A 15281-nucleotide genomic window follows, 5' to 3' on the forward strand; every position below is an offset into this window, starting at 1 on the left:
GAAGAGGTGGTCCGTGAGTGCCTAGGAAACATTAATGTCCATAAATCCATGGGACCTGATGGGGTGCATCCACGGGTGCTGAGAGAGCTGGTGGAGGTCATTGCTGAGCCGCTCTCTGTAGTCATTCAGAGGCCTTGGATACTGGGGAGGTGTCTGAAGACTGGAGGACGGCCAGTGTCACTCCGGTCTTTAAAAAATGGCAAGAAGGAGGACCCAGGTAACTATAGGCCAGTCAGCCTCACCTTTATCCCAGGGAAGGTGATGGAACAGCTTGTGCTGGATGCCATCTCCAGAGAACTGGGAGTAAAGCAGGTTATCAGGAGTACTCAGCATGGGTTCACCAAGGGGAGGTCGTGCTTGACCAACCTGGTGGCCTTTTATGAAGATGTCACTGGCTGGGTGGATAGGGGGAGAGTGGCAGATGTAGTCTACCTTGATTTCAGAAAGGCTTTTGATATTGTCCCCCATGACATCCTTATAACAAAGCTGAGGAAGCATGGAATAGATGAGTGTACAGTGAATTGGGTCAAGAACTGTCTGACTGGCAGAGTGCAGAGGGTTGTCGTTGGCGGTGCTGAGAGGGGATTTGATCCAGGTTTATAAATACCTGAGGTGTGGGGGCCATAGTGGCACGGCTGGTCTCTTTTCAGTAGTGTGTGGGGACAGGACTAGGGGTAATGGGGTGAAACTTGTGCATAGGAAGTTCCACATGAATGTGCACTATAACTTCTTTATGGTGAGGGTGACGGAGCACTGGAACAGGCTGCCCAGGGAGGTGGTGGAGTCTCCTTCTCTGGAGATATTCAAGACCCGCCTGAACACCTACCTGTGCAACGTGGTGTAGGGAGCCTGCATTGGCACGGGGGTTGGACTCGATGATCTCTAGAGGTCCCTTCCAACCCCTACAATTCTGTGATTCTGTTGGATTGTGGGAATTCAAGAAAGAATATTCTGAGCAAAAGCTGTGGAGTGAGATAAATGGCATGAGAAAGCAAAGCTGATAACCAAGGAGGGCTCCAGAAGAGAAAACGAAGTCCAATAGGGCATATTTAGAGACAGGTGAAGAACCCTTGATGTCACTGAGGAGTACTAGGGTGCTCTGGAATGTCTCTTGGGCTCCCTACAGCACACATACTTGCTCTGGGGCATGTCTGGATGTCTGTAGAGCTAATTGCGGGGCCCTGAGAGACCTCTGGGGCACATTAGGTGGCACTGGCTTCCATGTAAGTGTTCCCAGGTTCCCAGAAGTCAACAGGGAAGCCTTTGGAGACCCCTTGGGAAGACTCAGTGGGGCCCTAGAGTGATGTAGCAGCTTGTGTTGGTTGCATCTGCTTGGCAGGGAAGCGATTTCCCTGGTGGGAGCTGACTGAATGGGAGGTGATTTCCATGGTTTAATTAATTACCTGGATTATAATTAAATAACACTGTTCAGCGTTCAATCAAGATTATATTTTTCCAAAGTACTTCAGTCGTGCATCTGTAGCAGCTTTGCTAAAATATATCAAGTTTATTCAAAATTCCAGTGATGCTCCTAAAGCACTTGAAGTGCATTTGAGGGGGGGAGTGACAAAACAGCTCTGAGAGAATCATCATCAAATCAGAACATGGGAACGGTAACTAATAGCAGAGATTCTGAAAAGAATATTTAAATTTTCAAATTACATTTTTCTGAAGTTGTATTTCACCAAGTTTCATCAATGTGCACACTGAAAAGCTGACTTGCTATGTTTCTTTTTATAAAAAAGCATGTGTTACAATTGAGAAAAGAAGGTATAGCATGGAACATTCTCCAAGTAAAGTGCAAAAAACATTTCTTCACAGTTCCAATTAATGTCTTATGTTTTGTTCAGACTCACTAAATGATGTATTTCAGGGTACATCACATGGGAATATAAGAAGACTATTCAGAGCAGGAGCTGCAGAGCAAGATGAACGGCATGAGAAGGTAAGGCCGGGAACCAAGGACACAGCTTTTGTGTCACTCAGCCACCTGTGCCAGAGGTCAGGATTTCAGCAGGGATTTCTGCAGACGTTCCTTGAACACCCCCAGGGTGGGTGACTCCACCACCTCCCTGGGCAGTCCATTCCAGTGCCTGGCCACCCTTTATGAAGTAATATTTCCTAATGTCCAGCCTGAACCTCTCCTGCCGCAGCTTGAAACCATTCCCTCTAGTTCTATCAATAATGACACGAGAGAAGAGGCCGACCTCCAGCTCAATGCAACCTCCCTTCAGGAAGTTATAGAGAGCAATGAGGTCTCCCCTGAGCCACCTCTTCTCCAGGCTGGACATTCCCATCTCCTGCAGCCTCTCCTCATATGGCCTCATTGTGCTCCAGACCCCTCACCAGCTTTGTTGTCCTTCTTTGAACACGTTCCAATGCCTCAGTGTCTTTTTTGCAGTGAGGGGCCACAAACTGGAAACAGAATTCGAGTTGTGGCCTCACCAGTGCTGGGTACAGGGGGACAGTCACCTCTCTGCTCCTGCTGGCGTCACTGTTTCTGATGCAAAATGTAGGTAAGTGTCACATGTGTGACATCCTTTTTGATAGAGTTCTGTGACTGGAGTTCAATGGATTTGAGAGCTGACTTGAAGCCTGTGGGCATCACCCAGGAGTTGGGGTGAGAGGATGAGGCGTAGGAACAGGAACCTCTTTGGTCGTTATTAACTCCCAACTTTTTGGTCAGGAATCTCTGTGTGTTTCTTTATCATGTAAAGAACAGAGTCATTGTGCAGCCTGTGAATGAATTGATTCACGCCTGCTGATTGGTGCTGTTCTCTACAGGGAGCTGCAATGGAAATGGGCACTTGTGGTCCACTGTCCAGCCCCCTCCCGTGTTGGATTTTCTGGGCTTTGAGACACGTCTTCCAGATGCACTTTGTGTTATTTCTGATGTGTTGACCTGTTGAGCTCCAGCCCCAAATGAGGATTCAAGTACTACCACCGCAGTCCATTGGGACTGTAGTATTTCTTGCTAAACAGAATTCGTGTGCACCCTTGTCTTTCGTCTGCACAAAGGATCTTGTAATCATCTCTGTCTGTGTTTCTTTTAGACCCAGAGATGGAGCAGAGTGGAACACAGACTTGGGTGGATCTTCATTCAGGAGCAGGGACACGTCATGCTCATCTGAGGTGTCTGGCTGACAACAAGAGCAGAGAGGTAAGTTTCATAGGGTCGCGTGCACATTTTATTTTATTTTTAATTCATGATGCATAGAGGCGTTCCCCAGACAAAGTGAGCATTTCTCAACTGGACTTTCTAGAAATGAGCTAGGCAGTGAAAATGGGTTTGAAGCATTCCTAAGAGCCCCGCAAGAGAATGCTGAGGGTTAATCTGGCACCCTCCTTTGGAAACGTCCGTTGTCTGTCAGCTCTTCAGCTGTGCCCTAACACCTCCCATTGCGCTGCCACACCAGGATAGAATTCCAAGCCCACACTGAGTCCTGGAATGTTGTGGTGCCGTGTTGGAATCAGATGTGACCACGTGGTCTTGGCTCCCCGCCTTGTGGGGGGTCATGGTGGACCAGGCTGTTGGCCGTTGGTGATGTCATAAGCGGCTGGAATGAGGGGAGGAGCGGTGCGTTCTGTGTTCCTTTGTGGGTGAGCTAGTGGTCGGAGTGGTTGGTTGTCTTGTGTTCTTGTGCCTTTTGTGCCGTTAGTTAGTTAGTGTTGTTAGTTAGTTAGTGTTGTTAGTTAGTTAGTATTGTTAGTTAGTTAGTGTTGTTAGTTAGTTAGTATTGTTAGTTAGTTAGTGTTGTTAGTTAGTGTTGTTAGTTAGTGTCGTTAGTTAGTTAGAGTCGTTAGTTAGTGCCGTTAGTTAGTTAGTTAGTTAGTTAGTTAGTTAGTTAGTTAGTTAGTGACTTTATTGCCTTTTTCTTCACACCGTCGTGTGCAGCAGCTTGTAGGTAAGCTGAGCTGGTGTGGGATGGATGGGTGGGCAGTGAGGTGTTGAGAACTGCTGGCTGTCGGAGCTCACAGCACCGTATTGCTTACTCTTGACCATCAGACGTAATTTTCCCCTGGTACACACGTTCCAAAGGGGGTATCAGTAAAGTTGGCACCTGTCCCGTGCTTCTTCCATTGTCTTTGCTCAGTAGTGGAAGCATTGTAAAGTTGCTGGGCGGACAGGCATCACGTAGCCTGAGACTCAGCATGTCTTGCAGCAAGTGGGTGGGAAGGTTGTGCTGTGTGTGTTATTCCATGGCTGTCTTAGCCCTGCTCACTGACCTGCTCTTTCTCTCTCCTCTCCTCACCCTCCGCCCACTGCCTCGGTGCAGCTTTAGCTCTCATTCCATCCGAGCAAAGCGACAAGGAACTGCTGCAGATAGCTTGAGGTGATCTCACTGCCAGGTACGTGCCATGATTTGTCCCCCCACATGGTTTTCCGCAGGGTATGCGCGGGTAGCTCTGAAGAAGTCTGTCCATACTGTGCTGTGTGAATAGAGAAAACAGAAGTGTGTTTCTGCTCTGTTCCAGAGTCTTCACACTTGCTGTGATGGGCGTCGCGTGCAGTGGGATCAGCCGTGAGCCTGAGGTGGCGGCGACGGAGGTACAGTATGAAGCTCTGTCTGGTCTTTGTTCCCTGTGTTGAGCCATTAGAAGGAGCTGCAGATGTACTCTCCTGCAGGAAAGAATGGGCCAAAAAGGGCCTGGCCAGCTGTCTGCGCCAGTGCCATTGCTGATTAGTCTGGGTAGAGAGAGATGCATCTTTGCATGGCCTGGCAATGCACGCCAAAAAGGGAAATAACTGTGATGAGACGTGCAGCTCCTTCTGAAGTGCTCCTGATAAGGACGGAGCGCATTTGCTGCAGCTTTCTCTGCAGATGTGCTCCTCACCTTGAAATCCTCCTGGTTTGTCCTCAGCTCCTGACCACGGTCTGTGCTTTGTTTTGCAGGCTGATAACATGCGGAAGCCGCAGCTGGTACGTGCTATGTCATCTTTAAACGTACCAGCGATTGCGGCGGCCCATGTTATTAGGAGCCACGTCGCCCAGGGGCCAGATGAGCTCTCCCTTGAGGTAAGCAGTTCCAGGCGTTCTTTGTTGTCATACATGGGAGAGTAGTGTAGGGTGTGAACGCCTCAGGAATAGTCTCAGACACCTTCAGAATATCTCCCTTGCTGTCAAGCTTGAGGATATTCTGCAGCACAGAATTAGGCAGTTATTTGAGCTGTGATTTCCTGCCAGCTGTGCTGAAGCTGGGATTGATGTTTCAATCTCTTGCAGGTTGGAGACATGGTGAGCATTATTGCAATGCCACCAAAGGAGCTGAGCCCCTGGTGGAGAGGCAAGCGTGGCTTTGAGGTAGGCACATGTTTGTGACTAGAGAGCACAACTTGAGTAGAGTCGGGAATCTCAGGTTGGAGCTGCTCTGCCTGCACAGGATGGCTGCTGGATGCAAACAGTTGCCCTGTGTTGGTGTCAGAGGACCTTCCCTTTGGCTCTGGGCTTGCGCTAATGCCCACCTGTCTTTTTGATTTTATTACAGGTTGGGCTTTTCCCTGGTGAGTGCGTGGAACTCATCAGTGGAAAAGTTCCCGATTCCCTAATCAACTCATTGCCAGAGCCAGGTACGTATGTTACATTTGATAAGTGGGTTAGTAAAATGGGATCAAAATGTGGGTTTCAGGGGATTTGTTAATACCCAAGTACAGCAATCTCAGCAAGAGGACTGCATTAAGCTCCTTGGGCACCTCCAGGGATAGGGAAAATATGTTCTTGCGCGTCCTTGTTGGGAATGCTCTTCCCGATGTTACATGCTTTGTCGAGTGCATTATGTTTGGCCTCGTCCAACCGAGCCAAGCCTGAAATTGAAATGAACTGGTTTCTTTGATTTGTTGTGCAGTGCCAAGGAGACGGGGCAAGTTCCTCCCCTTCCTTCGCTCCCTGGTGAAGGCCCGTCCCAGGAGAGCGACGGAGCCGGAGCCGAAGAAGGAAGGGGTGTTTGGCTGTGACCTGGGGGAGCACCTTCTGCGCTCTGGCCGTGATGGTAAGGAACAGCCCATTCCTGAGATCTTGCTCCATTGGGCAAGTTGAGCTAACCGCTGGCTCTTGTTCTGTAGTCCCCCAGGTCCTGCAGAGCTGTGCTCAGTTCATAGAGCATCATGGCGTGGTGCGGGGGATATACCGCCTCTCTGGCGTCATGTCTAAGATCCAGCAACTACGGTAAGAGTGCTGCGACTGACACAACTGTCAGTAGGGGCACGTGCCATGCTGCGGGCGTTCAGAGGAACCCCTTCCTTTTCTTGACCGTATTTTCTGTGGCTTTGGACTTGTTTTCGTCTTTCTCAAAGCCCTCTACCCAATTCTGTGTCTTTCTCTGCAGCCATGAATTCGATACGGAGCAGGTGCCAGAGCTCAGCGTCCAAGACATTCACAGCGTGAGCTCCCTGTGTAAGATGTATTTCAGGGAGCTCCCAAACCCGCTGCTGACTGACCAGCTGTATGACAAGTTCTTGGTAAGCACAGGGCAATGTCTTGGAAATGATACATACCTGTTCCCTGGGAATCCTGGCCAGTGGTTGCAGCAGTGCCCCAGCTCTGAGGTCTTCTTTCTGTTAGCCCCATAAGGCATGTCTTTGCCACATCCTGCCTCTCACTGATGGCACTTGTGGTGGTGCCGAGAGGTGCTTATTTAAGCTATTCACAATGGTTGTGAGAATTCCCTTTCCTTTGCTGTTCCCCAGCTATTGGTAGAATGGGGTTAATAGCAAAGTGGACTTGGAGAGGAATGCCTGCTGCGAGGAGCTACACTGAGCAATCAGGCAGTAAAGCCCCCAGAGCTTGCACTACTTGGCCTTGATGGCACAGGCTGCGTGCTGCTGTGTTCCCCTGATGCCTCTTGGAAGGCATCGAGTCTGCCTCGGTGCTGACCACCAGCGCGCTGTCCCCATAATTCCCAAACCTGTGGCAGCTCTCCAGCCTGACTGGTGTCTGAATCCCTTCCTGCCTTTTTCCAGGACGCTGCCGGTGCTGCAGAGGAGGAGCGCGTGCAGAGAATGAAAGATGCCATCCAGCAGCTGCCCGCTCCTCACTACAGGTCAGTGCTGCCCTCGGTCTGCTGAGCTCAGCCCTGCTGCCTTTCAGAGGGCGATGATGCGATTCCAGGTGTTGTCTCACACCTGCAACATCATGCCTGTGCACGCTGCAGCGGCTGAAGGCTGCATTGGGTCAATTGATTGGGTCAGTTCCTTGGCACGGGGGCACGGTTGGTGCAGCCGATGGCTGCGGCTGTGCTTTGTGGGGCTTGGTGCTGCAGCGTGGTGGCACGGGGAACATTTTATCTACTTCATATTCAGGGTGGTAGCAATGACAACAACCAGCATGAAGTGATGTTTGTTTTGTGCACTGCAACACGGCTTGCTTTTTGGTGCTGAACATGTGCCTCTCTTGTTTTCCAGGACGCTGCAGTACTTGATGACACACCTGGAATCTCTGGCCAGGAACTGCTCCGTGACCAACATGGATGCTAAGAACTTAGCAATTGTGTGGGCTCCAAACCTCTTAAGGTAAACTTCTTTCTCCATTTCAACATGATGCTTAGTTCTGCTCTCCCCCAACCCCAGGGGACAGTTTCTACTCACTTGTTTATCTGGGATCAGCCAGGAGAATTTCGTCAGTGGCATTGCTGATTGCCCACTGTGGAAGTCTCCGGAGCTCAACTTGACAGTTTTTCTCTGCAAAAGCTCAGACATGGGGAAATGACTTTGGGGAAATGACTTATATGATCTGCCTTTTCTTCAGATCCCAGCAGAGCCCGTCTGCCTGCGCCAGTGAAGCTGCCTGTAAGGAGCTGCAGACACAGTCGACTGTAGTCGAGTTCATCATCAGCCACGCAGATGTCCTCTTCTGCTCCACACCAGCTGTGGGAGAGGGTGAGTGTCTTCCCGCATTAGCTTAATCTGACACTTTGATGTAATCCAGGCCTTCTCCAAGACCTTTGCAAATGCTTTTGCTGTCGAGGAGACAGCAGACTTCTGGGGTTAGATTAGAATATGGCGCCCCATTTCTGGATCCTGAGAGTGTCCAAACCCAAACCTTACATGGAGAAAACTGTCACTGCTGTTAAGATGTTTTGTAAGGAGGTGAAGCTTGATTGAAATGTGGCAACAAAGATTTCTGAGATTCCTGCCCCCTAGTGTTTCTAGGCATTTTTGTTTGCCTGTTATGATACAGAGAGCTGCTCTTAATTATGACTGTGTCCTCTGCCACATGCATACCTGTGAGCACAGAGTTATTTTGATCTCCTCTTCTTTGAGTCGCTTGGATATGCAAGTCTGAGAGAAATGCAGAACTGGGATGGCAGTGCTGTTGCTTTCGGATCCTCAATCTTACCTGTGGTTTTCTCTTGCAGGGCACAGTTCTCTGGATCGACCCAAGTCTGTGTGGGTGTCTCCTCCACCCACAAAGCTGCTCACACTGCAGGAGGCACAGGCTCAGAGAAGCAGCCAGAGCAGCTCTCCTGCAGTGACACAGAGCAGCAACGTCGAGGTGGAGGAGGACCCCACAGCTGCTCAAGGGAGATTCCACACCATCATTGATTTTCCATCTGAAAGGTAAAAAGGACTTCCCTTTCCAGCCCCTGTTTTGATTGGTTGGGTGGGTCTTATTGGTTTATTTTTAGTCCATTATAAGTGAGCCTGCCAGCTCCTGTCCTGTCTGGCTGTGGAGACTTTGCTCATGTGCTCCGCATCTTGCTCGACATGGTTGAGAGGAATTTAGCTAGCAGGACGTCAGGACTGAGCAGATTTCAGCAGAAAGCAGGCAGTGCCAGGAGGAGGGAACTATAGGGGCAACAAACGGGCAACAATTGGCAAGGGCTCGGAGCAGCTCTTTCTTCAACCTGCACAACAACTGACAGCATGCTCTGTTTTCTCACCAGACCGAGGGTTCCCAGCAAGACAAAGGAGTCACCAGCTGGCAGTTGGTGTTCATGCTTTTGCCTGCGCAGACCATCCACTGTGGCTGAACACCAACTGCAGAGCAGTGCCAGGGAGCCCTCCGAAGCCGAAGTCGTGGTCCTGGCAGGTAAGGGTGCAAATCCAACTTTCAAAACACTGCTTGTCAGCAACACAGGTAGAATTCATGCTTTCAGTGGGCTTGTACCTTTTTCTGGCGTTCAAGCCCATGCCTGACATCTTCAGTTGACCCCTGTCTTTCCCAAATGAGTCTCTTGTCAACACAAGAGCTGGACCTGCATGAGTATCACTTTCAAGACAGTGACACTGTTGCCAGAAGCCTATTTGCTTCTGCCCACCACCACTACATAGCCAAATGTCAAGAACCTGTTTCATGATTCATCTTGTGAACGTTCGACACTAACCGTGTGCATCTACTCCTTCCTAGGTGACTCCAGCCCTTGTGTAACCCCAAGACACAGCGCATATGATGATGCAGCATCCTGTGCTTCCATCAATATAGAGCTCATGGGAAGCACAGGATGCTGCAGTTCAAAGGACAACATTGCATGTGAGTGCAGCAATAGAGAGAAGAATGTCCTCCACGTTCAAGCCATAATTAATGCAATCCCTGATGAAGCTCCTGACCTGAGCCTGCCAGACACTACAGGCACTAGCCTAAATTGTAACCCAGTGGCCTTCGAGGACAGACTAGCACAAGCACAGCCCGAATGCCCTGACAGCAGCAATACCATGCAGGCTCAGGTCAGCATCACCGACGAGAAGCCGAGCATCTCGGAGGAGGGCGTAGAATCAGGCCACCAGTCCCAGGCTCCTGGTAACAGCACGGGCTCTGAGCAGCTCTCATGAGACATAAGAGGATGAGTCCCACTGTTCCAGCAGACCTCACACGCCCTCCTTTGTCCCATTGAATAAAGGCACACTCGTGCTCAATCAACACTTTGGCTGCATTCCTAGTCTTCATTCACAGAGATTGGGATGAGTGCAAGAAACATCAAGGCAGCTCAGCTTACAACGCTCTGGCTGTGGGGTGTGTGTGGCCGAGCTCTGGGTGTGTTCCCAATTTCCCTGACAGCACCTGTGAGCTGTCCCTGCAGATCATCTCCAGCCCTGCCATCATCGCACTGCGGCAGGAGGAGCTCACCCTGACCAACATCAGGCAGTGCTGCCTGCCTCTCTCACTCTCTAGACCAAGTGTAACTACACTGTCGTGGAGACAAATGCTTTCTGTCACATCCTCCATTCCCTGCAGACATTCACTGGTAGGCGGCTCTTGCAGAAGAAGATTCAAGCAGCAGAACCTTTTGCTCAGCTACAGCACACGAATGCTACAAAAGCAGGAACAACCCTCAAGCTCTGGGTCTGTTTGTCTTGCAAAGGCATGAACCGACTGCGTTTGATGGTACCCCCCATCCTTGATTTCCTTCCCTGCTTCTTGTCTGATGGCACTGCTGAGCCAGGAACAAGCTGCCCAGTGTGGCAGAGCATGGTGCAGAGCTGTGCTGGGACCTCCTCCCCTTCCTCTGCTGCAGATCAGTGCCCCACACGTGCCATCGGGATGCTCTGGCACGGGATGTGCCTCCAACCCAAAGCTCCTTCCCACCTCCCAAGGAAAAGCAAAGCAACCCAAGCATCTCCAGCAAAGCTGCCCAGCAGACAGCAGGGAATGCAAACAGCTTCTGGCTGCTCCCCTGCACTCCTGTCCTAAGTAAGAGACCCCACGAGGAATGGCTGGGAAATCAGTGCATGACACGAGAGTGTGCACAGCACTGCGCAAAGCAGTGAGGTTCCACAAGTTTGTGTGTGTGTGTATCTCTGCTGTTAAGAAAGAATGGGAAGACTGCTTTACTGATTCCAAGAGAATTACCTATCCTCAAATGATTTTTCCTGGCCAAAGTTAGAGCCTCTCACAGGTAATCGAGACCAACAGGCTGTTGTTGCACAATCAACAGGCACAATCTAGATGATCAGCTGAGGAAAATAAAGCATCATGTCAAGGGAACTAGATAAGTGAGCAGCTTGAGATCTGCACATTTATGGGATACTCGTGGTCTTAGACAATATTTGCTTAGTGAGGTCACACAGAATGAAAAAAAAAAATCTAATGAATGAAAACATACACAGGAGAAGAAGCCTCTGAGGCTTCTGAAGTGTTATGACCAGGAGACATAAACTCTGTTAAAGCAAACATTTCTCTCTCTTTTTCGTGTTCTTCCAGAGAGGCCTTGATTACCACCTGAACACATGCTGTGGAAGCCCAGCTTATGCAGCACCAGAGCTAATCCAGGGCAAAGCGTCTATTGGCTCAGAGGGATGTAGAGCGGTGTTTGTTTTCCCCTCTTTCCCTTCCCTCTCCACAGAGCATTTCAAGGCAGTGGAGCTCAGGTAGGCTCTCTTGGTTTCCCTTCTGAATTCTGCTAGGTTGCATTGCTTGGTAGCTCTCAGAAACTTGTCTGCAGCAAGGTTTCCATGTAGTTCTATGCATATACTATTCACAATGGTACCCTTCAAAAAGTACTCCAGGTCAGCTTTTGATTTTTTATATTTAATTATTTTTATTATTTTTAAAATCCTGATTATTTTTTTATTTGATGAGCTGAATAATGCATGTGTCCGAAGTCCTGATAATTGTTTTTGACTTCTTGGTGGCAAAGAAAATTAGTTTCTTCTCTGAGAAGCTGAACAAGTGAGGTTAACTGACAAAACCAGGGAATGTAAAGACCTCCAAGAGTAATCGTTTTCTCTATACTGGACCATAAAATAAACTCATTTTCCACCACTGGAAGAGTTGTGTGACTGTCTTGAGGCCAGAAAGGTTCCTCATCTAAAATTTACTTAATTATTACTCTTTCTGTATTAACAGAAATATTACAAAGCCTGTCAGCTGACCCGAGGACTGAAGGTTGCTATGGGCTTGTCCTCTTAGCTTACTCTCACAACATCTCCTCTTTCTCCATTCTGTGTTCATCACTTTTGGAATGCTCTTTCCAGTGCGTTGGGTATTTTACACAATCTGTTCGTGCTGATATCTTAGCTTGTTGTCTGTCAATAAACAAAATATATAGTGTTAGGAAATAGGTGTGCCGTTCCTGTAGAAGACCTTTGTCTTTGATTTGCAGGAGCTTGCTTATTTCTGAGTCCATCAAGAGTAGTTTACGTTATTCCAAGGTTACAGGGAAGTCACTGGCAGAAATGAGCCTAATCCCCTTATCGGATCAAAGAAAAACACCAACATTAGATTTAAAAAGAAAATAAAAAGGTGCAATTTTTTATGCTTTTTTTCTCAGTTATTTCTGAAAATAATTTCGTACTGCATGAATGCCTTCTACAAATTTGGTACCATATTTGTGCAGTTTGTTTCTTGTATGTAACAAATCTAATTGAGGGTTTGGGAAGCTATTGATATTTCTTTAATAACATTCATTTGCATTCAAATATATTTGGAGGGGAAAATAATTTAACCTTGTATTTTGCAATACAGTGGCCTAATAACACTAAGATATACATGCAAAAATATTTTGAGTTAGATATAATGATTCATTTATTTTTTGGCCTCTAGTAACTTTTCTATTTCAAAATCAATGGAATTTCTTTTTTCCTTATCTCTTGTGATAATACTTCCTTTTTTCTACCTCACTGGTAAAATTCTTGTACAAGTCATGGTTATTTCTTCTGAACCTGTATACTGCAGCTTCTTCCTCCGCTCTGATGAAGGTTACTCTATGCATGATAACGCAGACATAGATGCAGATTTCCAGAGTGTGAACACACATTTTTAATCTCAAAACACATTTTCATTCCAGTGGGTGGTACAAAGAATGCAGGGAAGAAAAGTGACACTCATCACTTCTTTGTTGCTTACAGAGTTCTCAAAGGTAGTCCCGAGTGGGTAAGATAGACAACCTGATTAGTTTTCTTTTCACAAAGACTGTCTAATATTCTTTTAGTGTAAGTCAAGTACTTCATCACTAGATGGCAATGTTGTATGAGACTTCGGACTGTGTTTCCAGAAGGAATTAGTGAGACCTGTGGAAGGAGGTGGTGCAATTTGTTCACAAGAAGGAGCAGCCATTTTTGACAAAATTCTTTTATCTCCTTTGAAGTACCTACAGTGGGGGGTCAGAAACGATAATTTTATTCTTTGTCAAGTACAGAGAAAGACTGGAAGAAAGTTCTTAGGAAATTCAGCACATGCAGAAAAATTAAGCACACCTTTCTTGAAGAGATGTATGTTCACACTTCTCTGTCCTTTTTGCAACTCCTTTATTATTTATTATAAAATAGTTAATGCTCAAAGACATTTGCTAAGTTAAATCAGCTGTAGGCAAGATTTTTGCCAGTTGGGATTTCTCAGTCCAAAACAAACAAACAAACAAATAAATAAATGAAAGTGAGAAAACAGATACTATTTAAGTGATCACCAAAGCTCTGAAATTATAACTTTTACTGATCTTAAGACATCAGCTGATTATATCTTTTATGGGCTTGCATAATTTAAAAAAGTTATTTTACTTTGTCTTGAAGTTTCTTGGCAATTTAATTCTACATGCATAGAATTTTTTTCCAGCTTGCATGGATTATTTTTGAACAGAAGTAGTGTCAGGAAACAATTTGCACTGAAAAATCATTTGAAATTTCTGCCACTTCAATCTACTTGTGTTATCAATTATGCATTATCAGCACAAATGACCTAAGGAGTACTAGTGTGTTCCACAGTGTGTCCATAATACTGAGTATGATGTTAAGATTACAGTAAAATAGCTTACTTCTAAATCTGAATATTAGGGATCTAAGTGGCAGAAATAGGTGAGAACATACTTCATCCAAACCAAAGGCAAAGTCTTACTGTGAAAGCAATTCTAAAGCTCAGTTTTCATGGTGAGAAACATGATTTAATACAGGTACACTTAGTTAAACAGTGCCCACAAAAACACAAAACGTTTCCTTGCATTTCTGATATCTTTTCTCCATGTGCACCCCACAGGTGAAGCTGAAGTAGTCGTAGCATCAGTAAATTGGATGTGGTCTTGTCCTAGTGAGTTCATTCTTGCCTGAGGTGCCCATGCTAGATGACTTCTTGCCTTTGGTACCTCTTTAAACTTACAGTTAATTCTGTCCAACATTTTCCTGTACTGACTCCAGAGGTGCTACCAGTTATGTGTTTGTCTGTACCTCTGAACTTCATCGTAATAATTACAGCAAACTGTAAGATAAGGTTAAATGAAAATTGTCCAGAAACCAGAGAATTACAGTCAGTTCTGAGTGGTTATCTTGCTTTGTACTTCCCAAGTATAGCTTTTCAGACGAGTGCTGTTAGTTCTGTGTTCTGGTTTCAGCTGTTGATAGCACAGTGATATTTTTGTTAATGCTAAGTGTTGGGAGAGCTCTTGGGACCAAGCCAGTCTTCTTACAGGGGAAGAGCTGCTGCCTTTACAGTACAGGGCAGGGGTTAGGGTAGAGCCAAGACAGCTGGCCTCAATTAAGCAGGGAGTTATTTGATACTACATGACAGCATGCAGAAGGCTATAAATCTGTGGAGGAGTTCACTGGGAAGTGCTTGGTGGATGGTAAGACTTTGCATCACCAATGGGGTGTTGGTCTGCAAAAAGTTATATCGTTAACTGGGTGCTGGTCAGTGGATGGTGAGTAATTGTACAGTTGGTTTGTGTGTATATATATATATATGTATGTATATATATATATTCATGTGTATATATAAATTTTAGTTTCCATTCTCCTTTTCTGACTTAGTAAATAGTTTCAGCTTTCTCTCTCAAGCCACTTGCAGGGGAGTAAGTGAATGGCTGCCTGGCTAGGCTGAGTCATGACAGTCCTTTTGGGGCTGGAGGGGTTGAGATCTGGTCAGAATGTGTTAAAAGTAAATTGCTATAAGAGTTGTATTAGTTTAATAGTTACTGGTCACAATGTTACATTTTTCATTTTCAGAGATCAGTCAGAGCTCTTTCATGGAAACCTGTTATTTGATACCTTACTCACTATATCTATGATCCCTGCTGCATTATGTATTATTTCTGAGATAAATTAAGGTTATCATTTTTCTGCATGGTATAACACTGACCATGAAGCTAGTCTGGTGTTAGTATTTAGTATTGCAGTCATCTTCAGGCTTGAGGAATCTTGTAGCAGGGTGTGGGAGTGATGAACAGGAGTGTTCAAGCCAGTACACTAATGTTTCTATGCCTACTAAATGTGTTTCAGAATTTGCATAAGATTAAACAACTATTAACAAATCTCTTCTAGGAATCTGCCCTGTAGCTAGATATTTATGAGTGGCAAGGAGTTTGAGATGGTATAGGCAGGCACCTAGAACAAAATCCTGAGAAACTAGTAAAATATTTGGAAA

General features: G+C 46.5%; 1 protein-coding gene across 3 annotated transcripts; it reads left to right on the forward strand.

Annotated features, from left to right (window-relative positions):
• The first annotated feature begins 1753 nt into the window (after positions 1 to 1753).
• LOC146753353 (rho GTPase-activating protein 32-like) lies at positions 1754 to 9856 on the forward strand. 3 transcript variants are annotated; one of them, XM_085530458.1, is made up of 16 exons: positions 1754 to 1945; positions 3054 to 3160; positions 4278 to 4350; positions 4477 to 4549; positions 4896 to 5018; positions 5226 to 5303; positions 5488 to 5569; positions 5845 to 5988; positions 6062 to 6164; positions 6325 to 6457; positions 6959 to 7038; positions 7400 to 7507; positions 7743 to 7873; positions 8353 to 8554; positions 8881 to 9026; positions 9345 to 9856. In XM_085530458.1, the coding sequence occupies exons 4-16, from the start codon at positions 4496 to 4498 to the stop codon at positions 9764 to 9766; spliced, it is 1806 nt and encodes a 601-aa protein (XP_085386584.1). In that variant the 5' UTR covers positions 1754 to 1945; positions 3054 to 3160; positions 4278 to 4350; positions 4477 to 4495; the 3' UTR covers positions 9767 to 9856. The 3 variants fall into 3 exon arrangements, with proteins under 3 accessions (XP_085386584.1, XP_085386583.1, XP_085386582.1); XM_085530457.1 differs by lacking the exon at positions 1754 to 1945 and adding an exon at positions 2053 to 2516; XM_085530456.1 differs by lacking the exon at positions 1754 to 1945 and having other exon boundaries at positions 2702 to 3160.
• The last annotated feature ends 5425 nt before the right edge of the window (positions 9857 to 15281 follow it).

The sequence above is a fragment of the Coturnix japonica genome, chromosome Z, assembly GCF_054131305.1.
Source record: "Coturnix japonica strain WE chromosome Z, WE-NBRP24, whole genome shotgun sequence".
Taxonomy (NCBI): domain Eukaryota; kingdom Metazoa; phylum Chordata; class Aves; order Galliformes; family Phasianidae; genus Coturnix; species Coturnix japonica.